The sequence below is a fragment of the Topomyia yanbarensis genome, chromosome 1 (assembly GCF_030247195.1).
Source record: "Topomyia yanbarensis strain Yona2022 chromosome 1, ASM3024719v1, whole genome shotgun sequence".
NCBI classification, from domain to species: domain Eukaryota; kingdom Metazoa; phylum Arthropoda; class Insecta; order Diptera; family Culicidae; genus Topomyia; species Topomyia yanbarensis.
Genome location: NC_080670.1, coordinates 57,215,227 through 57,241,378, shown reverse-complemented (window position 1 = coordinate 57,241,378; position 26,152 = coordinate 57,215,227). Strand labels below are relative to the sequence as shown.

At 43.9% G+C, this 26,152-nt stretch overlaps 1 protein-coding gene across 1 annotated transcript; it reads right to left on the bottom strand.

Moving 5' to 3' along the window:
* LOC131677686 (regulator of G-protein signaling 7-like) lies at positions 1-26,030 on the bottom strand. The gene is made up of 6 exons (XM_058957652.1): positions 25,813-26,030; positions 24,726-25,732; positions 16,073-16,186; positions 15,887-16,012; positions 15,228-15,519; positions 1-8,683 (listed from the first exon to the last, which is right to left on the bottom strand). The coding sequence occupies exons 2-6, from the start codon at positions 25,625-25,627 to the stop codon at positions 8,624-8,626; spliced, it is 1,494 nt and encodes a 497-aa protein (XP_058813635.1). The 5' UTR covers positions 25,628-25,732; positions 25,813-26,030; the 3' UTR covers positions 1-8,623.
* Positions 26,031-26,152: the final 122 nt, after the last annotated feature.

Here is a 26,152-nt window from a genome sequence, read left to right as displayed (position 1 = left end):
TTCACAGTTTCAGAATTGTACATTTAAAATATAGAATTTTACACGTATTCCATCGTATTTGTTGCACTATTCTATGATTGATTGTTTTTTTTTCCTAGTATAAATACACTATTTGTTGACAGCTATCCTATGCTTTATACCTGTTTAACATATTTCTGTTACTTGTTTTTGGTAATAATCACAAAAATATCACAAATAGAAGCTAAAAACTATATGCGCTATATCAGTGTAAAACAATAGGAAACAATTCAAACTGTTTCGCAGTTCCATTGTCGTTTCATTTTATGTTTGTTACAATACATTACTGTGGCTTCGCTAAAAAAAATATAAAGTGGTAAGTAGCTAGTTTTTCGTTTGTTTCATTGTGCATTCTGCAACCATTCATTTTCCATTCCCTTCATCTGAAAGTTTTTAGATGCAAATCCTAGTCGTTTCGACAGTTATTTTTGCAGTTGGTTTGCTGTGTCAAATATTTAATGTAACAGAAAATAGCATTTGAAAGATGCATATAATGGAAATATAGTTAAAAATGAATGTACTACTAGGCTATAGCTAGAAGAGTTTCCATTTCAGCAGATTTGTTAATATGACTCGCCCTTCTCGCCTATTGAACTGATCTTTACGGGAATAATGATGTTCAAAGCTCACATTCATTCAAAATGAGCATAATAAACGTGCACATTTCACACCATGAAAGTAGCGATAGGGACGAATTTTATACGCACCTCGAACATGAAGACGATTGCAACATAAGCCATGGTGTTGGTCAGTAGGAAAGATAAATAACGGTTATTTAAAGCATCGTTTACAAATTACGTAACGCACAAATTGCCCAAAATTGACTGCCTCATAACATATCAAAAATTGTCACAATTTTTTCACTATAAACATGTTAGGCAACATCCATAAATGACGTAGCAATTTTGGAGTGATTTTTAACACCCCAGCTCCCCCATTGTAGCATTTCGTCGCAAACCTGTATATACCCCCTGGTAATGACGTACCTTGACGGCAACTCTTCTCCCCACATCCCCCTAAAGCTGAGCATGTATTATTCGAGAATTAGCAAAGAAAAAACTTCGTTTTTAACTACGCATATGTTCAAGAATTTTCCATTACAATTAGAAAACTAAAAAGATTGAACAAATAAAAAAAAAAAAAAACGAAGCGTGAACCATTGAGTACAGTATTAAAAAAATCGCACTTTGATTTTGGAATCATATATAAGGAAACGCTTACGAATTGAAAATTCCTATTCCCCCTTAAAAAGACTACGTAACCTGACATGACCCCCTACCCCCCGTCGTCACACATCATCACAAAATACAAAACTCCCCCATACAATGCTACGTCATTTATGGATGGACCCTTATGTCACGTTATAGCCTAGTGTTGCAAATTTTGCAACCGTGTGGGTCGACCCGAGTGATTGAATGGGCATGGGTAACTTTTGTGTGCCCCACACGTAGGCGAGAGAGGGTTCTTTGCTCAATTCTTCACCTTTTGTGGGAAACCTCGAGAGCCTCTCTAATGAGCAACGAAGTGGTTGGTGACATTACTCTTGAATGCCTTGCAAATACCTGACGACGGCACTTCTTGGGTTAACAAGCTACGGGAGTGTCGGCCGAGTTCGGCTAGTCGGTCAGCGTCTTCGTTTCCTCTAATACCACAGTGTCCTGGGACCCAACATATCGTAGTAGGGGGGTCGCAGTTCTCTTCGATTTCCTGGACGTAAGGGTGTTTAGATTTCCAGGACTCTAGTTCGGGTAGGACGGAGAGTGAATATGTAAATATCACGGTTAGGGTATCCTCGGGTTTTTTGAAGATTGCTGGAGAAATCGTTGCTGCTTCTGCTGAAAAAAATGAACAGGTGAATGGGATACGAAAAGCAAGACCTGTTCCTATTTCATTCACTCTCATCCCCACACTCTCATCCATCTTTGAGCAGTCAGTATAGATCATGATATGGCGGTTCACTAACTGGTTGAGTTGCGCTCGCACTGTACTGGGTTGTGCTTTTGCTATAATGGTACGAGAAAGGCTGGTGCCAAGATTTGGTCCACGATTAGACCAATTGCGGCTCCTAACTCTGTGCAATTCAGTGATTTCTGGAAGAGGGGCGTGAAGATTTCTGGCCGTTTCCAGAAGGCTACAATCATCATCGGTGGTTTTTTCAAGGAAGCTAAGCGCCCGTTTCATGGTGGTCACTGCTACAGCCCACCGACCTGGAAGAACACCAGCCTCAATGCAGACGGCTTCGGCGGGGGTGCTGGGAAGAAGATTGGTCGCTTGTCGAATCGCTCCATGATAGAGGGGGCAAGAGTGACGGCCAAGCTTTCCCAATTCCGACTGGTCAGTTCGATACCGTGGAATATTTTACTGTGAATTAAAGCCTGGGTTATATTCAGTGCTGTCCTCCTGTTTGAATTTGTTGTGGAGTGCGTATGGTTTGAACTAGCCGTTTCTTGCGTTGGCGTTCCTTTTTAATTTGCATGAAATGGGACGAGAGAGTTAGCTATCGCAATGTTAAAACCGACGGACTCAGCCCATCGCCCAACAGCACTGAGCGCTGTCTGCAGCTTTATTCTTACACGCCTCATTGTCTCCCCAATTACTACAAGTATTATGTCGTCTGCATATGCGAAGATTACACACTCGCGGGAAGGGCGGTGAATAAGGAGTTCATCCATACTAATTAAAAACAGCGTAACAGAAACAGAACCTTAAGGGACTCCATTTGCCTCGTGAAAGGTGCAAGACCGGTTGCCCCCAATGCAGACTTGGAAGCTACGGTTGCTAACGAATTCCTGAATGAATCTGCCGAGGTTACCGCGGATACCCCACTGATGTAGCTGGCGGAGTACACCCTCCCGCCATACAGTGTTACAGACTTTCGCTATACCCAGTATGGAAATGTCTGCATGGTGACCTTCCGATAATGCTTGGTAACGTACTTCACTGAAACACCCAAGATGTACACCAGTGCCAAGCGCCTTCCTAAAGGCGAACTGTCGGCGGTCGAGTAGGTTCTCGTCTTCTAACAGGGTGTTTTAGGCCTTCGCTATACCCAGTATGGCAATGTCTGCATGGAGATCTTCCGATAATGCTTGGTTAACTACTCCACCGAGGCACCCAAGATGTACGTCAGTACCGAGGCCCTTCCTAAAGGCGCATTGTCGGCGACCAAGTAGGTTCCTGTCTTCTAACAAGGTTGTTAAACGTCCAGTCGCTCTATAGTTTTGGTAGTACAGGACATCAGGCTGATTGGACGAAAATCGCTTGGTTCTATTGTTCACTCTCCTCCAAAAATCTTGGGCTGAAGAGTTATGGCTGATACCGTCGAGAAAGTCAGCCCAGCTGGTGGTCTTAGCCTTCCGAATCGCTCTTCTGGAGGTTTATCGATGATTGTTCTCTTGAGTGATCGAAGGGCCGTCCGTCATGCCCTGGTAATCGATGCCACTTCACGGTTCCACCAATGTATTGCACGACTCGGAGGAATCCCGCTGATACGGGGGATACAAGATGATGCTACCATGATGATCCTACCATGAGCTCGGATAGGGTCTCGGGTGAGTATGCTCGGTCTCGGTCGATATTGTCAGATCGATTTTGTTCAAATGCTATCTAATCTGCTCGGTCAAAAATCCAGCGCCTACGTCGGGACGTAGAGGGGGAGTGAGTTCATGGAAAATTGTGATGGGAAAGTTGTCGCTGTTCCCCTTGTCGGATGAGACGAACCATCCACAACATCCTGCGATAGAGTAGGTGCAAATTGTTAGGTCCAAAGCCGATGTCGATCGACCGCGCAGAAATGTGGTGCTGCCGTTATTAAGGATGACAGCATTACTGTTCTAGACTACTTCCAATATTACGTTACCGCGACAACAGCATCTCCTAGAGCCCAAGCAGTGTGGTGTGCGTTGAAGTCCCCCATTCATATAAAGGGGGTTGGGAGCTGCTCGATGAGGTTGCCAAGCTTATTTCGTATATCACTAACTTCCTGGGGTACATCGATTGAATCTATAGTGTATTTGAGGGGGTAATTGATCCGGCGTGCTAGGGCGATTAGGTCGGTGTTGAGCTGCACCGGCTCTGTTATTAGGTCCGATCCGGTTCCGAGTCCAACTGTCTGATATATGTTGGCACCACACCTAGACTCCCAAGCCAAACGTGGCTAAACCACGGGGAAGGATTCGTGCCCTTGCTAGTGTGTGTCTCCTGAATATCGAGGCAGATATGCTCGTGGCAAGCGATAGTTCGTTGCAGGTCTACGAGATTTGCTTGCAGTCCGTTGGTGTTCCATTGTACGGCTAGCACGCTATTTCTCCCACTAAGGTATGAAGTAGGAGTACTGGAGTTGGCACAACTACTTCGAGTAGGGCTTCTGACACTTAGCGGACTGGAGCTACCAGACAACCCTCCAAGAGCTATGCTGCTGGCGGTTGCGTTAGATTTTCCGGCCATGTCTAGAGGTGATGATCGGCGATAACGTCTTCCGCATCGTGCACGATGTTTGTAGATCCTATCGTCTGGATACAGAGGCTCCCCAGTGGCCACCAGAAGATCCTGGTAGTCTTCTGGTGCCTCCAGGAACATGGTGAAAACGGAGGCTGATTTACCGTTTGAGATCAAGCTAGCAGGTTTGGAATTTCTGGTTGTCTAGCTGGCATTGTTATTACTTGTACGAAAGGGTACTGGGTGTCATGAGCAGCCAGCGACTGGCCTTAGATTTTCTTCTACTGGGAGAGACCGGTGCGCCGGTGGGTGTAGGTGGTGTTCTGTTAACTGACATCGTGCTGGAAAAGTCCGGGGTTGGACTTCCCAGATACGACGCGTTCATTGGTTGTTGTACTTTTCGACAGGTGGTGCCTCGACGGCCGTCGGGGTAGCGGAAAGGACCGCGTGTTCCACTTTCGATTGGATGCGGGGGGTGATGCTTCTTCGATAGTCATTCACAGAGGTGAGATCCGGTGGCTCAGCTACAACAGTCGACAGGGACGAATCGGATGAGACCGAAAAATTACGAGAGCGATGTATGTGTACGGTTAACTGTTGGTATGATAATGTTCAAGTGCGTATTGTTGGAGAGGTTTTCTCTGTTGATGTCGGTGTCCATGAGGGCTCCAACCGGGGGGTTTTGGTCGGTTTTGATTATGCTGGTCGTAGGGTCTATTTAGTCTGAGATATCTATTGTCACTCTTCCTTCTTTACCGACTTCCAGGCTTGAATGTTTCATGGTTTCTAGCGAGCTGGCCCTTGTCTGCGTGCTGGTTTGCGAATTTCTGTATGTGCGTGTTAGTTGTTCTGATTTGTTTTCCTTTTTAATCGGGCTTCTTGATTTGGTCGATTTTCGGGTTGTCCTTTGGACTTTTTGCGTCGCGATTCTTCATTGCCATGGTGGATGCTCTGTGTCGTCCCCATATCCGTGGGTCGGTTTGATTGTATCTGCTTGCAGTTCTTGGGGTTTGTTCCGGTGATTATATTGTATTGAAGTTATCGGGTATGGTGCGTTTTCTTTAAGGGTATTGACGTGTGCTATTTCTGATGGAGATCTTTGCGCATTTTGCCCTGAGAGGGGGCTGAAAGCTTTGCGAGGGTTTCATTTCGCTTAGTACTTCGAGATGTTGAGATTTAGCTTCAGATAGTTTTCAGCTGCTGGATCCGCTGCAGTTTAGGCAAGTCGGTCGTTTGGCGCAGGAGCGACTACCGTGGCCAAACATTCCGCATAACATGGAAGAAGAGCACTGCCATACTGGAGTCCTGACTAAGCCTAGATAAATGTTCTCCGGAAGATACGATCCTGTGCATGAAAGGACAACCAACGGTATGTTGGCTGGTTTACCTTCTATCATTTGAGTGATTCTTCTGGCGTGATGATGTTTTGACTACTTAGCTCCCGAGCGAGTTCGTCCGTGCTCAAGTCTATCGTATCGAGATCATATATAATACCCTGCACCACGTTGAGGGTTGGGTGGTGAATAATCTCTATAGATTGATCGGTGACAAGGGGTTTCATTCCGATTAACGCATTGTGCGCTTTCTAAGTGATCGTGCGTAGAACGTACCGCGTACCTCTTGCCTCTTGAGCTGCCGCCATATTCGGGGAACGGGTAGACGATGTTCATCTACATCATTTCAGTTAACCTGTTCTCATTAGCAGGGTCTGCTGGTCAATTATATCTCCAGAATTCAGGTATGATGGAAGGGTGTGGTTCATGGATGGCGTGCCGACCCCATGCGGGGTCCCATTAGCTGGTTTGGGTGAAATAAATTTTCACAATGTTCGAAAGAAGTTGCAGAAAATTTTCGGTGCAATATTTTCCGAGTCTCAGCTATCCAACGTCACTTTAACTGAGATCTCAGCAAAAAAAAAAGTTTACTGTGCTCTCAGCTGTTGAGATTTCGGCAAAAGATGTGAAAAAAGCTGAGATTCGACAGAACAAAATAAGTGTGCAAGCCGCTTACTGTAGGTGAGAGATGAGAAAGATAATGAAGAAAAAGAAAACCACATGTGATCTTCGGTGCTACCGTATAGAGTTCCAAGCAAATTATTTCACACACATTAATTGGCGGTTTGTTTTCCTCCAGCTGTCATATATAAAACTGTCAGCCAATTTAAACATTTGAAATAGCTCGGCTAAAGTATTTATAATGGTGTTGAAATGCTCTATGTCGCTGTTAAACTTATTCCGGAGACGTACAATACCGGTTGGTCAGATTCCATCATGAAAATAATCCGATCGAAAAGCTATTCTCGATTTACTTTCCTCCAACTATGACAGGTGGAGGAAAACAAATCGTTGAACACACTAATACGGTTACAGATTGTCAAGTACTCGAAGGGCGAGACACACGAAATGCTGCAAAAATAGTGTTTACTTCTAGCAACACTACCACCACGAGCAAAGTGATTGGACCAAATGTAGTAGGATTTGTGGAATATTTGATGAAGGCTAGGTTGAAGACAGCCCAGTTAAACTCATTCCGGAACCGGTTCGGATTTTAGAATGGAGTCAGAATGGATTCCAACTCAAATGCAACAACCGATTCCGACTTAATCGGGTTCGGAATCGGTTGTTGCATTGGAGCTAGAATCCATACTGACCACACAAAAAGAATCGAAGAATGATTACTAGTTAAATTGAATTAGACAGAAGAAAGAAAATTCGGAAGTGCATTGTACGAGAAATGGTCAAAGACTAAGTAAATGATTCAATTCATAAAAAAAACTTTTTGAGCTCTTTGATTTACTGTAACCGTTTGTATTTTATTTGCCCAGTTGTGTTCATTTGTCATTTGTTGAAGTGAAAAGATGCTAAGAACACACATACGAGTGAAATTGTAGAAAAAATATACAAGAACATTAAATGTTTATCAAAATTTTGTTAACAACAGTCGCAAGTCTTATGGTATAGTTCATGTGTTCATTTTTGTAACCATCAAATCGAAAGTTGAAAACTAATTCGCCGAGTATGTATGTGTAATCGCACGATGTAAGATAAGAAAGGTGGGAACATTCGTCATTTTTAATGTTTTGTATGACGCTTGGATTCGTGGAACATAAACACCAACAAATGATCAAATTAAGAAACAATTTAAGTTCCGTATTTGTCATACAGAGGACTGGTGTCATCTTCTACACAGTTACACATAACCAAACTAACTTCTAGCAAGTAAGGCGATCACATATCGAACAGGACTTAATATTCGCACATCCGGATTCTTTGGCGCTTTTTATTCTAAATGGCGAATTCCGCTGGTTTTCCACCTTCGAGATGATTGAAACAATTTGACGCTTTTATCTATAGATATTGGGAGCTACTATGGATAATTTGAGTTAATTTACTACTCTATAGTGGTAGGATAAGTTCTTTGATTTATTATTCTGGCGATTATGGTTTTGATTGTTTGCTTACTTCAATGGAATGCTGGAAGTGGGCATGAGAACTGGTTTAAGAGTGATTGTTTCAATAGCTTTGCACCGAATGGAGCTGATAATTTTCAGAGTAGATAGGTATTCAGAGAAACGTGAGTGCAATTGAACTGTCAATTCATATGATTTTAATCGGTTATAGAGTTTTTGCGTCTTTAAAAACTTGTTTGCCACTAAAATATTATCCAAACTTTAAAATCTCACTATTTGTTCGAGTAATGGTGGGTTACCGCTGGTGACTGTATAACATGTTTCGCTTAGCTTATATCCACGTGTCTATAGATAGTTTGTAACATGTCGTATTAACTGTGGTAATGTTTAACCTCATTTCACTATCTGTCAAGCGGCTATAGAGTATATCCCCCACCACTATTTGATGATTAGTATACTACCGCACAGACTAACAGACATAAAAATCTAGCTCATACCTACGTTCACCATACAATCGATCACTATGTCTGTTGGTCTGTCAGGTTCTGGTGGCATCTAAATAGGTACGAATATACTCTCCTCTAATGCACATTTACCTACAATAGCTGGTTACTGCTCTAGCAACAATCTGGAACAATCTTTTAGGTATTTGTCTGATGTTTGCATTTGAACTATTCTACTGTTTCAACGACTGTTTGGTTGTTACCTTTTCTCTCTTCCGTTTGTGCTGCGTGATGTTCGCACAGACACGCGTCTGCCTTAGTTTATCACAGGTGTATCTTTTCTGCCGGAAAATATTCGAAGTCCTCGCACGGATGTCTGCATTTGGATCACGTTGCACGTTAATCCGAAGAAACAATCAAAATAGGTACGAGGTGTTAGCAAACTTCTACCAGAAGAGGTGTTTATGGTTCACAATATTTAGCGCGACCAACTTGCATATAGAAACAGTTCGATGTGGATATTATAAAGACTACTTACTATTCTACCACTATTCTACCATGAGTTACTAGGGCTAAGAAACAACGGGATACTGGCATATGAACGAGCAACGAAGAACTGGAATAGAAATCATGCGCGTTGATCATAGTAATCTGTATATGCATTACCCAAATACGTATCAATAGGAAATCAAATCACCATCACACCCCAACCACTAAGAAGTAAGAATTTAAACGATGATATAGACGAGTTAACCGCTAGAACAAAAAAGAGGAAAAGATGTGGTAAAACGCAGCTTTGGGGCACAATGCACCAATAGCTTTCATCAAAAGTTACGGAAAATTCCTGGAAAAAGCAACACCAAGCAAAAGTCCGTCATAGTAAAGCCACATATTAACAGACATTACACTCGAAAACAATGCTTTGTCCACTTTAACGGTCATTTCAAATATATTTGTAATTGGGGCTGTGGCCGCATTTGCGATGATGGCGCCACTGACATAAGAACAATCAGGCGGGGGATAGACCACTAGTGAAAAATTGTTCCCATGCTTGAGGGGTAACACTCTAGCAAATGAGTGTTTGGGACCGTGTCTAAAAGGTGGAGCTAGAGTTCAGGGAAAATCAGCGGATCGATATTTTTTAGGGGAATTTCTTCATAGTGTTATGTCTGCTAGTCTGTGGTAAAGCGTCCATTAATAAATTACGTAAAGCAGGTTGTTCAACTTTGACCCCTCCTCTTCTTCAATGTCAAGAATTATCTCAAATTTCTTTATCCTCCACTTCTTTAGTACGTTTGAAATACTTTAAATAAAATTCTCTTCAATCAATACATGTTACGTAACGTTCGAGCCTACCACCCTTCCGCCATATTCACAATATGATACATGTTATCACACCTGCGCCACCCGGGGGCAGCAGGGACAGGAGGACAGAAGTACAGGGGCTTAACAACTCCCTCCCCCGGACTTACTTCGAGTTAGGGAGTCTTGCTAGGATATGGTGGGGCAATGTAATGTTGGGCTCTACCACAGATAACAGACGTTTAGGCTAGAACAAAATTTCTTCAAAAACCTGTGTAAACTTTCAAATTGATAAACGTTGGAAATCCGTGTTTCACTATTGCCATCTGCGCAACTGTTTGCTATACGTGTTTGACAGCTGCACTCTAACTGCATTGCATCGATCATTGCGCCATCTACAAACGTTTGCCAAACGTGTTTCAGACGTCTGATTTATTCGGAATCTCAGTAGCGGGTATTTACACACGATTCAAATCGAGCCTAAACGTCTGTTATCTGTGGCTCTACTAAACCTCTATAAAAAGCCATATAAATCCGAAGGCAGCTCCGTCGAAGCGAGTCGATACTGCTTCCGCAAAGGTTTCATCCAAAACTTTAACATAAAGCACCCTCACTCAACTGGAGTGCCAACCGGCACATTAGGATCGATACCAGTAAGATTACGGCATACTGGCGGCAGAACACGGATGTGTATGAGGATTTCATCGAAACCGACGGACAGCCATTACACTACCCAAGTAAGAATGGGTGGCACTTCCCCGAAACGGCGAGTAGGCTAATGGTACTGAATGCCCCCTTCCCTCCCAATAAAACTTTGGTAGGTCTCCAAGTACTTTCGAAACCCAGGGTTACCTAAAGTGACAAAGTTGACGCAAAAAATCGAAGAACTCTACGAAATCGTGAAAAGCAAGGGCAACGTGCACGGACAGATCAACGGTCTAGTGATTAGTATCAAATCCGCCGTAGCACCAGCCGAATGCGAACAGATGGCGTTACTAGAGAGAGCTGAACACGCCGAAAAGACGCTGAACACCATGGAGATAGCAAAAGTTGAAGCCTATGAAACGCCGAAGGGTGACCGATATTCTCGTTCTGTGAAAAGAGTAAGGGAAACACCAGGAGAGGATGAGGAACCGAAGAAGCCCGAATATCGGTAAAAGACAGCGAAACAGTCGACAATTGCAGAATGAATGGCGAACGGTAGAAACCGCAGAAGTGGGAATTAAAAAACAGAAAGAAAAGGATGAAAAGAAGAAAGAAGACCTTCGGCCGCACCAGGAGAGGTATAGGGGAGACGCTCTAGTCGTCAAAACGAACGATGGCGTGACGTACGATGCGATCCTCAAAAGGGTGAAAGAAGATCCCAAGCTGAAGGAGCTGGGAAAGAACGTAATAATAACCAGGCGCACTCGGAAATGCGAGATGCTGTTCGAGCTGAAGAAAGATCCATAGATCAAGAGCTCCGCCTATCGTGGTAGAAGCGGTGGCAAGAGAAGCGAATGTGAGAGCTCAGGAATCTGGACGAGATCACAACGGAAGACGAAGTGAGGAGCGCGCTAATATAGCAATGTAACCTGGAGTGGCAATCAGGTTGAGGAATGTGTACAGTGGCGCACAGACAGCAGCGATGCCTCAGCCAACAAGCTTATGTCGACGGTAAGATCAAAGTCGGATGGTCGGCGTGCTCGTTACGATTGATCCTTAGAGCCGTTAAACAAATAGAGAGGCATATCAGGCACCTGGGTTTCTTCCATCAGGCAAGAAGACCCGGACAGATTTGGTCTGTGCAGAAAATGTGGGGAGAAGGGACACATTGCTAGAGACTGCACAAAGCAACCGAAGTGCTTGCTCTGCACAAATGAGGCCGAAAAAGCCTACATGACGGGAGGCTTCTTATGCCGAGTGTACAAAACAGGCGAAGGCAGGCCAATAATGATGGAGATAACCCAGCTTAATCTCAATTATTGTGACATTGCACAGCAACTGTTGTGGCAGGCAACAACAGAAACGAAGTGCGACGTTGTAATTATTGCAGAGCCGTATCATGTTCCTCCCAGTATCGGTAACTGGGTGGTGGATAGTGCAGGGATGGCGGCAATCCAAGTGATGGACGGTTTCCCTGTCCAAGAGGTGATAGGTAGCAGGCTGACCAAAGCAAGTGGTTACAGCGTATTAGAAGCCCTGGCGAAGCTGGATGTAAGGATGTGCAACGAAGGTTCCGCTAGCACATTAGCGAGGACGGGTGACGTAGCAATGCCGAGGAAAATGGAGCCATGGAACTGCCTGCATCCGCCGCATTGATGGAACGAAAAGCTCAACATCCTCCGTGCTGCCTGTCTGAAATCCAGATCTGAATCCGGGCGGCTAGAGCCGCTTTTAAACGCTAGATAGTGTTTAGTAAGTCCACCTGCTACAAGGAGCTGTGCAAGGAAGTAGACCTTAACCTCTGGGGCACTGCTTACCGTGCGTTGATGCAGCCGTTGGAAATGCTGGTGACAATCGAGTCTCCAACAACGAGCTCCTTATCGTGGCAAAAAAGTTGAAAGCGAAGAAAGCTCCCGGTTCGGACGGTATCCCCAACGTGGCACTTAAGACCGCGATCCTGGTGTTTCCGGACATGTTCAGGCAAGTTCTACAGAAATGCATGGCCAGATGAAAGATCCAGAAGCTAATGTTGCTGCCAAAACCAGGGAGGTCACAAGGAGATCCATCATTATATCGGCCTATATGCCTGCATGATACTCTTGGTAAACTTCTGGAAAGGGCCATCCTCAACAGGCAGACGAACCACAGACTAACAGACATAACACTATGAGGGAATTACCTTAAAAAATATCGATTCGGCAATTTTCCCAGAACAATAGCTCCACCTTTTATTCACGGTCCCAAACACTCATTTGCTGGTGGGTTACCCCTCAGGCTTGGGAACAATTTTTCACTAGTGGTCTATCCCCCATATTATTGTCCATAGGTCAGTGGCGCCATAATTTCAAAAGCAGCCACAGTCCCAACTACAAATATATTTAAATGACCCTTAAAGCGGGCGAAGCATTACTTTCGAGTTTTATGTCTGTTAGTCTGTGGACGAACTAAGCTGAAAGTGAGAACGGACTATCGCAAAGGCAGTTTGGACGCCATCCCCACAGTCGTCAAGAGCGCGGAGAAAGCGTTGAAGCAGAAAAGAAGGGTAATCGCTACTACGCTGTGGTAACGATCGGCGTGAAGAATGCGTTCAACAGTGCCAGCTGGGTGGCAATCGCCGTAACGCTGCACAGAATGCGGGTTCCAGACTATCGGAAAACGTGATCTTCGAATGCCCTGGGTTCGAAAAAGTTCGAAGTGATGTGTCTCGACGAGTATACCTGAGACACTGTCAACTGAGTCATTACGAGTATAGTTTACGAGCTGCGGAGAAAGTGGCAAAGAGACCAACAAAGTAGCGCCATCGACTAGAAATCCACCGTGCAATCACAAATCGGGGTTCAGGAAAAAAATCGCCACCGGGGAACTCACTGTCGATGTTCACCGCCGGGGACTAGTCGACTAGTACGCGACGTAATACCGGGTTCGGGTCGTCGTGGCGCCAGTGAACCAAACATCCCACAAAATAATACCTTGATGTAGTTCCGTGGGGATGAAGGGTGAAAGAAAGAGTAAAGAGTGTTTTAGTGGTTAGGCACGAGCGTGTGTCACAGTGTCAATACAGCAACACACTACAGGCCAGGCTTTTGAAACGTTTTAAACCCGCGAGCATGTTGTACGGTTTTACGAAACGCATGATGATCGTGGAAAAAAGTTTACGGTAGACCGCTTTCGAGACGAAAACGTGTCCGTGAGTGCAGTTTACCGTATCCTGGCATCCCTGAGCGTGGAGCGGAAAACCGGTAGCGGCCGTCCGGTGAAGATAATGACGAAGAAGAAAAAGAAGGAAGCGTTGAAAAAGCTGTTCGACAACAAGGACGGAATGAGTTTGCGTGACACCGACCGAAAATATCACTGCTCCCATACCTTGATTCACCGAACTCTCAAGATGGAGGACATCATCTGTCGGAAGAAGACTTGATCCCCCGAGTACAGTGTCGGTGGATGACGAAGAACTATCGCGGGACGTCGTTCGTGCTGGACGACGAAAGTTACTTTCCGCTCTCGAAGACCCACGTTCCAGGAAACGACAGCTATTATTACAGCGACAAGTCGGCCACACCCACCGAATTAAAATATAAGTTAAAGCATAAATTTGAAGAAAAAAAAGTTATGCTGTACATCACGATGTCGGACAGAGGGATTTCAAAGCCGTGGTTCAAACCGAGCGGTCTGGCCATCAATCAACAAGTGTACCAGGAGGAGTGTCTTGAGAAAATTATTCTGGCGCTCTTAAAGGAGCATCATGCGGATGGGAAGTACGTCTTCTGGCCGGACAAGGCGTCTTCCCATTACTCCAAGAAGACGCTGGAGTATCTTGAGCAGAAAAAGATACCGTGCCGAAAGAAAGGAATCCGACCACCTTGCCCCTGTGCCGTCCCATTGAGAATTTTTTCGGCTCCCTCAGTGCCCTAGTGTACAAAAATAATTGGCGGGCCAAGGATACAAAGCAGTTGACTACCAGGATACGGAATTGTGTCCGGAAGATGTGTCCGTAGATTTTTTTTTGTTTTTTACTACATGACTGAAAAAAATCTCATTTTTTTATTAGTTGACAAAAATAACAGTGAAGGCGCTTTAAGCAACGTTCACATTGCTCTGAGCAAATGTTGTTAACTCGTCTTGAAACTTGTCGAATGCAAACAAACTTCATTTTGTTGTGTTTAACTGGTTCTCAGGTGGTAAAAGCGTTCGGATTTTATGGGAACAAAGCAATGCCAAAAAGCATGATTTTTCATATGTTGTTAGTAATTAATCATTTTAAATGCCACTTTCAAACGATATTGTACTATTCATGTGAACAGATCTTAAACATTTGAAACGTAGCTAGCGCTACTGGCGTTTGGTGGCAGCTTCTGGCAACAAACGGTATTCACGGGGCTGGTTGGACCCAATTGCTGATGCAGCAAAACTCGGTATGGATTTTTACATTCTTTCCTGCGTTTCTTATACCAAGGATAGGTGTAGGGCCGGATCTTATAGTGCATTTTACGACTAGGATCGTCAACTATCCCAATGTTCTGACCGCGCTGATGAACTTTCAAATAAAAAATTAAACCGATTGATACAGAGAAACATACCAAGAGAAAAATTGAACCGAAGAATTGCCCGTGGTCCCAAGGATAATAACATTGTACTTGTTCATCACCTGCTTAGCAGGTAATGTATATTTGCTACTACTATTGCTAAACATAGATCCGATAATGCTCAACCTAATAGATTTCGATTTGTTGCGTATTACAGATGTTCACGGTGTTCCACTCCTTCAATGTGAACTGTTGTTCTCCCATCCCTACCATTGAAGCCACTCGGAGGAATCCGAAAACTTCAAGCCGGAATTTATGCTGTTCAATAAATACTACTCAACCAAACAACACTAGATACTAACTCTACGCGTCGAGCGATAATGAAAAGAAGCATTTAGCCGAGCTCTAATAATTAATCTTCACACCAAACAAATTCGGTATGGACTTTACCTTCTTCTTGGAACCATTCAGGTACTCCTTGTACATATCGGAGCGCAGATATCGTGAATACGAATCGGTTTTCATCAGATAAAACACGTGATCAGCTGCCACGTCGAAACACCAGCGACTCTGACTGACCGTGCCACCCTTGATAGCCTCTCGCGAGATCTCGAGAGATTTGGAGTCAATGTTAACCGGGCAGGCCGCATCCGGTGCCAGGTATTCGTTCCAGATCGCATTGGCAGCGTCCTTGATCTGCGACTGTGGCTGGGCCTTCATGTCCTGGATCGCTTCCCAGAATCTACAGTGACGAGGTAACGGAAAGTTAGTTGGATCAACTTGGGCATTATAGCACAGACTAACAGACATAACACTTAAAAATAAAGCTTCGCCCGCTTTAACGGTCATTTTAAATATATTTGTAGTTGGGACTGTGGCCACATTTGAAATTATGGCGCCACTGACATATGAACAAGTATATGGGGGATAGACCACTAGTGAAAAATTGCTCCCAAACCTTAGGGGTAACTCACCAGTAAATGAGTGTTTGGGACCGTGAATAAAAGGTGGAGCTAGTGTCCTGGGAAAATGGTCGGATCGATGTTTTTTGAGAGAATTCCCTCATAGTGTTATGTCTGTTAGTCTGTGATTATAGGAACAATGATTACTTTAAATTTTCGCCACTAAATTCTTTGTCAAGAAATTTCGTGAATTGCTCCCGTCCGATAGGATCGTTCAAAAGCTCTCGCAGACTGAATCCCCAGCGTTTGACACGTTTCATCGGGATATCCTTGCTGTAAATTTATTCAAGAAGGTCATTAGATGTCGTTCATGGTTTCAGACATTCAACTTACCCTTGTTTCTCGGCGTCCCACAGCTCGGTACTGTCCGACTGCCATGGGTTAGGATACTCTGGAGCGTTCAAGAAATAGTCGAACTCACTATACTGCTCATAATAGGAAATGTATCTGAAAAGAAATCAGAAGTCGATCTAGTTGGATTGTGTCCCGTGAAATCGATGTCTCGCATTTGTTATGGTTATTAGAATTAAACTATTACCGATATACACGAACTAACCCTCTAGACTTTTCTAGGACTCATTTACGTACACGTCACACACTAGCACTAGCTGGTGAAAAATAATAAACAAAGACGGCAATGGGAAATGGGATTGTTTTCAATCAAGAAACTGCATTAGCGTTCGTAAGATCGCCCGACAAGAACTCACTGATAGGGGGCATTTTCTCGAACGAATTACATTACATCTTCCTTGAGATCATATAAACAGGGCAGAGCAATAGCAAAACGTAAAGAGTACCAAAGAGTCGATGGCTTTAATCCTGAAATTGCGCAAATTTATTCCAAATTGTTTTTTCTACAAATTGCTTGACTGCTGCACAAAATTGTTGTGCCTGTGACGAACTAAAGGCCTTTTCTTAAACTACAACATCATCGATGTACATTGTCTACGCGAGGCAAGATCCAAAGACAAACATGGGTACAACGGGTGAGTCAGAAGTAGCCGGACTAAACTAAAACAAATTGTTAAGATACCTTTTGAAAGTCTTTCAGACTTCTTTTCAAGTTCAGGTAAAGATTTATTTTATAATTAGGAAATTTTACATTTAGTAGTTATGTAAAAAGAAGTTTGAACTGCGAGTGGTCTATTTTTCTAAAGTGTTCATAAAACGTGCTTTGTTGCTCCCATCATGGTTTGAATGGCATTGTGATCCACCATTTCTGCACATCCTTGATACTTGATTTTGATTGTTCTGCTGAAGCAGCTTCTCTAAGTCCAGCTCTGATGCCTCGAGTCTGGAGTGGAGCCCTCATCGATACTTGTGGAGGACATCTATGGACTTCGCACCACACGCTGTCTCGCATCACTTCCATGATCGCTGCACAGATATGCGAAACGACACAAAATCGTTCACGTTCATGCTGCGTTTGCATGACAGTTCTGACATTTCTCACTTGTGGTTGGTCGATTCGGGTGCCCCTCGCATATGTGTAGCGACAAAAGTGCGTTCATTGCACTTGAACACGGTACGCGTGCGTGCTTCATAGTCGCCGTTGGCACTGAAAGTCGTGTAGAAGGCGTTGGCGATTGCCTAATTAAGTGTACGAATGATTATCGAACTCACACCACAGGCTAACAGACATAACACGTGAAAACAATGCTTCGCCCGCTTTAACGATCATTTTAAATATATTTGTAGTTGGGACTGTGGCCACATTTGCAATTATGCGCCACTGACATATGAGCAAGCATACGGGGGATAGACCTCTAGTGGAAAATTCCTTCATAGTGTTATGTCTGTTAGTCTGTGCTCACACTACGCGGTGTACTTCAGTTAAGCTCAGCCGGAAATGAACCGGATTTCTGGCTGGTTCCAGTTCGTATTCCGGCTCCAGTGACACAACCGATTCTAGTTAGTGTGAGTTAGTGTCACTGGAGCCGGAATACGAACTGCAACCAGCCAGAATTCCAGTTCATTTCCGGCTGAACTTTACTGGGACTGTTTGTCCCAACATTAGAGGGAAATGATTTCGATCGGCAAGCTCGCGTCAAAAGGTGTCAATGCAGTATTTGACAGCACCGGTTGCAAGCTCGTTCACGGGAATACAGTAGTCGCGGTCGCGGATAAAGCAAGCGATATGTACTGGTTGTGAGTTGTGAAGGATCGAGTGTAGAAATCCGAAACAAAACAGCATACGAAAAACCGCCAACATACATGGTATCGCTGGTTTGGACACATGGATCCAGATGTTATTGGTAAAATAAAGCGACACGATTTGGCGATGGGACTGAAAATCGTCGATTGTGGTATCCGCTGGATCTGTGAATGCTGTATTGAAGGCAAAGAGGCTCGGTCACGATTCCGCAGGTTGTCGAAAGGACATCAACTGAAGTGCTAGATATTTTACACAGTGATGTTTGCGGACCAATGGAGGCAACTCCAGGAGGCTGTCGCTCTACAACGCGTCAAGTGGAAATCACCGATGGACTAAGAAATGCAATCTCATCGTGAAAACAGAGTATGGGAACGCGTCGAATTGCCGGTACATCGAAAGGCAATCGGATCGAAATGGATCTTTAAGCGTATCAGGAATCAGGAATCAGTAGCGTCTGGCTCAAATGGCACGTTCCCCATGTTGATCGGAGATTTGTGCCTTGCCAAGAATCGTCTTTTCATCATTTTCCTGATGGAAAGGATTGGGGAAGTGGTAAGGTTAGGGGTAATGAAAACAACGACACAACAATTAAAACAGAGCATTCTGCACCCCCGGAGTGATGCTGAACGATCTGCAGGTGCTACAACAGCAAGAATAAAACTTCCAACCCCCGGAGGGATTTAGAACCTCTGCTCAAACAGTGAGCGGATATATCAACACCCCCGAGGGGATATTGTCATTCAAATACGGCTAAAAAACTATAGCTCTTTACCACACTGGGTTAGGAACAAAAGCATATCCTTAAATTTCAGCTCTCTGTACATAGGTTCATCTATGTATGGAGAACCAAAAATCCGGATGCGCACAGGGATGCCAACGGTACCGATAAACTACATTTTTTTCGATATATTTACATTTGCACAAGCCGTACAGCCCGCTACAGCGACGCATCACTACAGCTCTTGCCAGAACAGTAGCCAAACCGAGTACATTTTCCCGTACAGCAGTAGAATACATTTTTGTTTTGCTGCTGTACTCCGACTGCTCGGTGAGAGTGTGGCGTAGTAAAGATTGTTCTCTTGCTTTGTACATTTTTCTCTGCATAGTCAAAGGAAGAGTCCCGCACACGAAAACGTTGATGCCGGCCGTGGCGTAAATGAGCCGCATTCATTGTCGTCATTTTTGAATAAAAATATTAAAAAGATTGAAAATATTAAAAAATGTAAAATAAGGAAAGAGAAGCTGTACCGCTCGCGTCTGGTGGCTGTACTGGGGACAGTAGTTTTTTGTCATGTTACTGCTTTGCACACAGGCAGCCGTACAGCGCTGGGCGTCCTGCACTAGCGAATGACAGCAGCATCGAGAGAGAAATGTGAATGTAGGCAGAAAAATTACAGCCGTGGAAAAGGTAGGCATTTTGCATCCTTGGATGCGCAATTGCATTAATACAGGGCAATTGTATATCAAATGATATGATGTTCCGTAATCGGATTCACAAAGATCACATGAATAATACTCAGCGCGCTGAATAGTAGCCATGTGATAATTGAGTTTGCAATGTCCAGTCAGTGTCCTGACCAGAATACTGCAATTGTGCTTGGAAAAATGCAACAAATTTCTTGACATTTTCGGACTCACATCCGGCAGAAAAGCCTTTGTTTGATCGCAAGTTTGCAAGCTACGGTTGGCATGTTCGAATGCAGCCCAAGAGCGAATCTTGTGCTTTATCCAACTTATTGACAGTGGTAGAACTGGTTCTGGACCAACGAAATCAGTCGCAGCGCTAGCTCTAGCCAATTCGTCCGCCCATTTATTTCCAGTAATACCGGAATGACCGGGTACCCATAGAAGGTAGATAGCATTTGAAATGCTAAGTTCTTCGATTTTAGTTCGATATGCGATTACTAATTTCGATCTCGAATCTGCCGAACTAAGTGCTTTCAGGGCAGCCTGACTGTCAGAGCAAAAATAGATTCTTTTACCGCAAATTCCCTGTTGAAGTGCGGATTGTACGCCACACAGAATCGCAAAGATTTCTGCTTGGAATACGGTACAGTATCTACCAAGCGAATGAGATTGGTTCTCATGACAATAGACACCAGCACCGGCTCGGCCCTCCAACAAAGAACCGTCCGTATAAGAAACTACGTATTCTTCAAGTTGTCGCTCCATCCAGCCAGACAGCCATTCCTCACAAAGAGGAATTCTCACATTGAAAGTTTTAGAAGGAAAACTACATGTGAGTGTAAGGTCACTGGGAGCAAGTGTATATTCATCCCAAGTAACCATTTGGGGCCACAGTCTTGTGTGGCTAGTTACACGATCTATTGGGTTACTGTTCCAGAGCCCAGTAACCTTAAGACGGTATGCACAAGAAAGTGCTTCTTGTTTCAGAAACACATGTAGTGGTTTTATGTTCAAGAGTGCCTCGAGAGCAGCAGTAGGTGTTGTCGAGAACGCATCAGTCATCGCCATCAAGACCATCTTGATGATGGTTTAACTTTGATTGGATTGTCATGACTTCTCCCTTCTGCCACCAAACAAGGCCATCCGTATTCCAGTATTGGTCTAACAATTGATGTGTAGATCCACTGAATGTACTTGGGTTTGAGTCCCCAAGATTTGCCGAAAGCCCGTCTACATTGGCCAAAGGCCATGCAAGCTTTCTTGATCCTGAAATCGATGTGAGCTGTTCAATTAAGTTTTGAGTCGAGAATTACCCCAACGTACTTAACTTGATCTTCGACAATAATTTCAGAGTCAAAAAACTGCAATGGACGGTTGTAATCCCTCGTTACGTGAAAAGCACCATTGAGGTTTTATTTGGATTACCTGATAGTCCAACATGAAGACACCACCGCTCAACAACACATAAGGCTTGTTGCATCAAATCAAAAAGTGTGTTAATGCAAATACCGGTGATCATTATATGATAATCATCGGCGAAACCATACGTCGGAAACCCAAGCTCATTTAGTTTTCTCAACAAGCTATCGGCGACAAGGTCCCATAGAAGTGGTGACAGCACACCACCTCGAGGACATCCGCAGACACTCAGTTTCCTCATCTCTACTTGTCTTAACGATGAGCACAGATGTCGGTTGCTAAGCATTGCGTGTATCCAGTTCGTGATATATGAAGGTACTCCATGATCTCGTGCTGCTTCCAAAATGGATTCGAAAGACACGTTGTCAAAAGCCCCTTCAATATCGAGAAAAACTCCTAAACTTGATTGCTTTTGTGAAAAAGCTTTTTCAACGTTGTAGACAACATTGTGTAACAGGGTGGTAGTAGACTTCCCCCGCTGATATCCATGTTGCATTGCATGCAGCGGGTGCTCGCCCAAGCTACCATCCCGAATGTAGTGGTCGATTAAACGTTCCACTGATTTGAGAAGGAAGGAGGTCAGACTGATCGGTCTAAAGCTCTCTGCCTCCTCATAAGTGACGCGGCCACCTTTGGGAATGAATTTGACAGTTATTTCCATAACTGACATACTTCAACCCGCCGGATGCCACGCGGACTCTAGGCTGGTTTTGTCCGGAGAAAGATAATAGAGTTATCAACCTCCTAGTGGACCACAGCCAGTTACTGGAGAGTTCGCCCGGCTCTTCCCAGGCTCCGTTCGCCATTGAGAATATTTTAAACCCCCTCAACAATTTTACCCATAGCACGGGTCGCATGACACTATGGAATTGGGGTTCCCTGTTTTGTGTTACCACCGGAACAGGTAGTCCGTAGTGTAATTCTTAGCCGGTTGAAACAACCACTACCGACACTACACGGCTTATCTAGGCTGTTCGGAGAAAGAAGCTGACAAGGCAATCGGATCAAAATGGATCTTTAAGCGTAACAGATGAGGATGGCAATCTCGTTCGGTTCAAAGCGCGGCTGGTCGCACAAGGCTTCTGCTAAAAATATGGGAAAGATGGTTTTCGCTCCCGTAATAAAGCCGATTACATTTCGTACGAATAAGCAAGCGAAATATATTAACCATGCATGTTGACATCTGGCTGTGACTGTGTATCTTCACGGACAGCTGCAGGAGGAGATCTTCATGCGCCAGCCTCCCAGTTATGAGACAGGCAATCCGAATGAAGTCTGTCGATTGAAACGCAGTATTTACGGACTTAAACAGCCAGCTCGTGTTTGGAACACAAAGATCGACGAGGTGCTGAAACGCATGGGTTTCTGCCGATCGACGGCGGACTCGTGCCTTTACATACGCCAAAAGGCGAGCTACTTCATCTTTATACTGATCTATGTTGACGATGCAATTGTCATCTGTTGTACGGAAGAGGAGTTTACTAATAGCGTTTTCGTTTTTTTCTTGGTGTTACACCGGTGTAGTGCAAAGAAAGAGATAGACTAATTACACCCAAGTTTGAATGAGTGTAGCACCGACTACAACTGACTGGGCAGGTGATGCCAGCGACCGCAAATGGAACTCTGGGTTAATTTTAAGTACGGCGGTGGACTTATCGGATGGGGCTGCCATAAACAGAAATGCGTGGCATTGTCTAGTACCGAGGCTGAATACGTAGCCCTTGCCGAGTGTCTGCTGGATATAAAGTGAATTCAGAAACTAATGTTGGACGTTGATGAGCAACTGGCAACACCGACACGAGATATAATTTCGTGATAGATATGGTTCGAGATGGCATCGTGCTACTGAAATATTGCCAAGCGAGCACATGGAAGCTGATCTACCGTTACAAGCTGTGAAACTACCTGTAGCGATTGGCATCAAGCCGTTCAGAGTTGAGGAGTGTTGAAACGCCTGGTTCGACACACAACAACTGACAGAAAGCCATCCAGGCAACACTGCTTACGTTAAATGATATATAAATTTGAACACAATAAAATTCATTCTTGTAGGTAGCGTATTGCGAATCTTTTCTTAAATCCTAGGATAGGATCCGCCAGCTCTGTCCCCTGTTTTTGAACCAATTCTGAACCAGCTCGTGATTGGACGAAAGTGACATAGGCAAACCTTCGGCTTGGAAACTAAAAGTACTAAAGGGCTGCTTGGAAGTGTTGTCATATTGTGATATCAAACATAAAACGACGATTGTTAACTGTGTTGATTTTTTTGTTTTCCCGAGATACCGCTTTCTTAAATATACGACCGAAACAAAACAAATATTTTGGCAACATTGGTCGAGTGGGGGTATGTCGTTTTCAACAGGGATTAGTAAAATATAAGAAGAAGCCAGCTGGCGGATCCTATCCTAGCTTAAATCCACATTGCGACTTTTGAGCCATGCGCCACCGGGCCGTGCGTTGAGTTACGCACCCATCTAGTTTGCATCAGTGCGAGTGAGAAAACTTTTGACGTTTCTTTTTGTTTCGATCGCACTCGTTTGTATCCCATATAGCAAGAACCCCGACGAAATGCTAGATTATCTCGAGATAGACAATACTAGCGCCCGCACGCGTATTATTTGTCTCTGTTTGGCCCTCGTTTCCCACGTTTTATCTTAACCTCAATATTTGGCTCTCAGGCGATGAAACTATCGTAGTCCGACTGAGAGTTTCCCGGTGGCGGAATTTTTCTCGGTACTGATGTCTCCGTTGCATCAACCAATTAGTTCCCAGTTTTGTCAGGTTACAAGAAAGGAATTTAAATCTACGCTTCGTTGCAATCTACTCGATGTAGTCCTCGGCGATAGACCTAGCCTCCACAACGAGCCAACTTGTAGGTGACAAGGCCTGCCACCAACTTTCACTACGAGGAAATACTCTCAAAAGAAACGAGAATCCCATTTAATGTGCCTAATATTACATTTTTGTCCAACATATTCAATTTTTCAAATTTCAATAAAATATTTCAACAACATCTCCTCTTCGAGCTCAATCTCAAGACGCCTTTGCTTCTCGCGCAATATCTTCCGCCTCTGCTGCAGTGAGCGTACAGGACTTCGAATCGAAACGGAATAGTGTTTTAAGTAGCTTCCGAACAAACATCGAAAGCTGAACAAGCCTTTGATCCAAGAGAATAAGCTGAACAAGAACTGTTCAAGCCAATATCCAGCAAAATTGTTTGTTGGATTAGGACGTTTATTTCATATCTTACATAAAACATAATTATTTAACATGCTTTTTATCAATATGATGTATTCAAAAATGGTATGAATACCTCCAACATCTAAGAAACATTTACCATTCGCATCTTATCGCTTGTTTACTAGTGAAACGCTTGTAAATCTCAATAATAACAATGCGTCTCCATCGACAGTTTCTTTTTTAATTTTGACTGCTTATCGCAACGTTTCGCAAAACTAGTATAGACTCATTCTGAAGCTTTCGAATGAGTATAGTGTGATCGCGAGCGTCGTTGTTGTTATAGCATTAGAATTTCCAATTCAATAAAAGTTGTTGACAAACAGTTATCTAAACAATAGTTAAACCAACAAGTAACTTGTTATTTTACGATGTAAGTTATTCAAATAGATAATTTTGCTAAAATAATGTATTGCATAAAATCAATCGTTAACCTTTTTTTCGTCATACAAACTTTCAATTGGAAGAACACTTCATCACCTTTATTAACAGGTTAAACAGTGAGCATGATCAATGATACCACTCGCGAGAACTTCATTAAATCCAAACTCATGTCTAAAAAAGTAAATAACCATTACTTTGAAAATAATGCGTATTTCAAAAAACTGTCCAAGTTTAGTCTTTTTATCGTAGTGAAGCCATTACAGAAAAAGCTCGACTGTCGAAAAATGGTGTGCACACTTTGGGAAATGTTGACTCATGGTTAAGTATAGTAATAAAGCAGCAAACACACCCCTGCCCACATCACAACCCACACGCTGTACTTACGATTCCGCCGCCTTCGACACCTTGATGGTCCGCCGCTCCAACTTCTGTTTGAGCAGGTTGATTGTCTTGGCCATCGTTTCGGCGGGGTTGCTGTTGGCAGCTGAACCGGCTGAACCCGAACCCAGACTGGACGCTCCCCGCCGGTAGGCCTTCTTGATGTCCATCTCGGTCGTATTGACACAGCCGGGCATTGGACGGTGCACATCCCAGAAGGCGCGCTCCTGTGAGTCTAGTACTTTGCGCTCCAATTTGTCCCGCTTTTTGTCCACCTTGCTCTGGGCTTCGGCTTGCATAAAGATGAACTCCCATTTACGGGAGAACATCTTCTGCAGCTTGGCCAGATTTTCCGCTTCGTAATCGGCCAACTCAAGACGGGTTTTGTTTTGCATGGTTCGCTTGCATAGGTAAATAGCGTAGTCGGTATTCTCCGGCTCCCAAAAATTGGAAGGCCAAAAGTAGGGCGTCTGAAAGCGATAGAATGTTCCGTCGTTCTTTACCGTCAGTTGGTGGTCGTCGATCGGAAACAAATAGCCATGAGAAGCAAGCAGATGGGCCAGATGAAGAGCTTCTGTCACATCATCGACGGTTAAGTTTTGAGTTATCCATGTAACCAAGTCGCCTCCAGTAAACACCGAAGGTACCTTGCTCATGAAGGCTTTCACCGTGCGAACGGATACTCCGGATCCTTCGGCTTGCATTTTTTCGATGATCGCTTCCATCTTTTTGTAAACCAAAATGTTTGGTGCATCCTGGCTGTGGGCCGAATGATGGGTGGTTCCAGCACTGAAACTGACCAGGGGTCCCGTTCCACCTCCTGATCCTGCTCCACTTGCACTGCTGTTTGAACACATTTTGTTTGTTAGCCGATCTTTCTCTGTGTCAACTGTCTTCTTAGTGACCATCGTTCAATCAAAATTTTAGCTATGGGCTCCGGTAGTCTTGTTTTTACGTTTAAAACTCGATTCTACAACCCGTTTGAATTCCTTAAACTAGTGTGGGTGGGGGTACTGCAAGACAGTCAGAAGAAAAATCAATTATTTGTTGTAGCCCTGCAAACATTACTCCCTTTCGTGAATAGAAAACTTACTTCTTGAAAAAATATACAACTAAAACTCACTCGCATTTCCATACTATTAGTTTAAACAAAGCTAAACCACTGGACGTAGTCACTGACAATATTTTTAACGATGCACTCCCAGTCTGAGGATTATTTTTCACATTTTGAATCGACCTCGAAAAATTACCTGCCTCAATCCTTCGTGAAATTGATTTTTCTCTATCTGTCATTGCTACTGAGAGAACGAGGATGAGGTCAAGAGACATATGGGGTAAAGATCGAGGGCGCAGCCAGCGAAACGAGAGCATCTGTAGCTGCAAAATTACGTGATGTAACTATGGAGTGCTATACATCAAACTGCATTTATTGC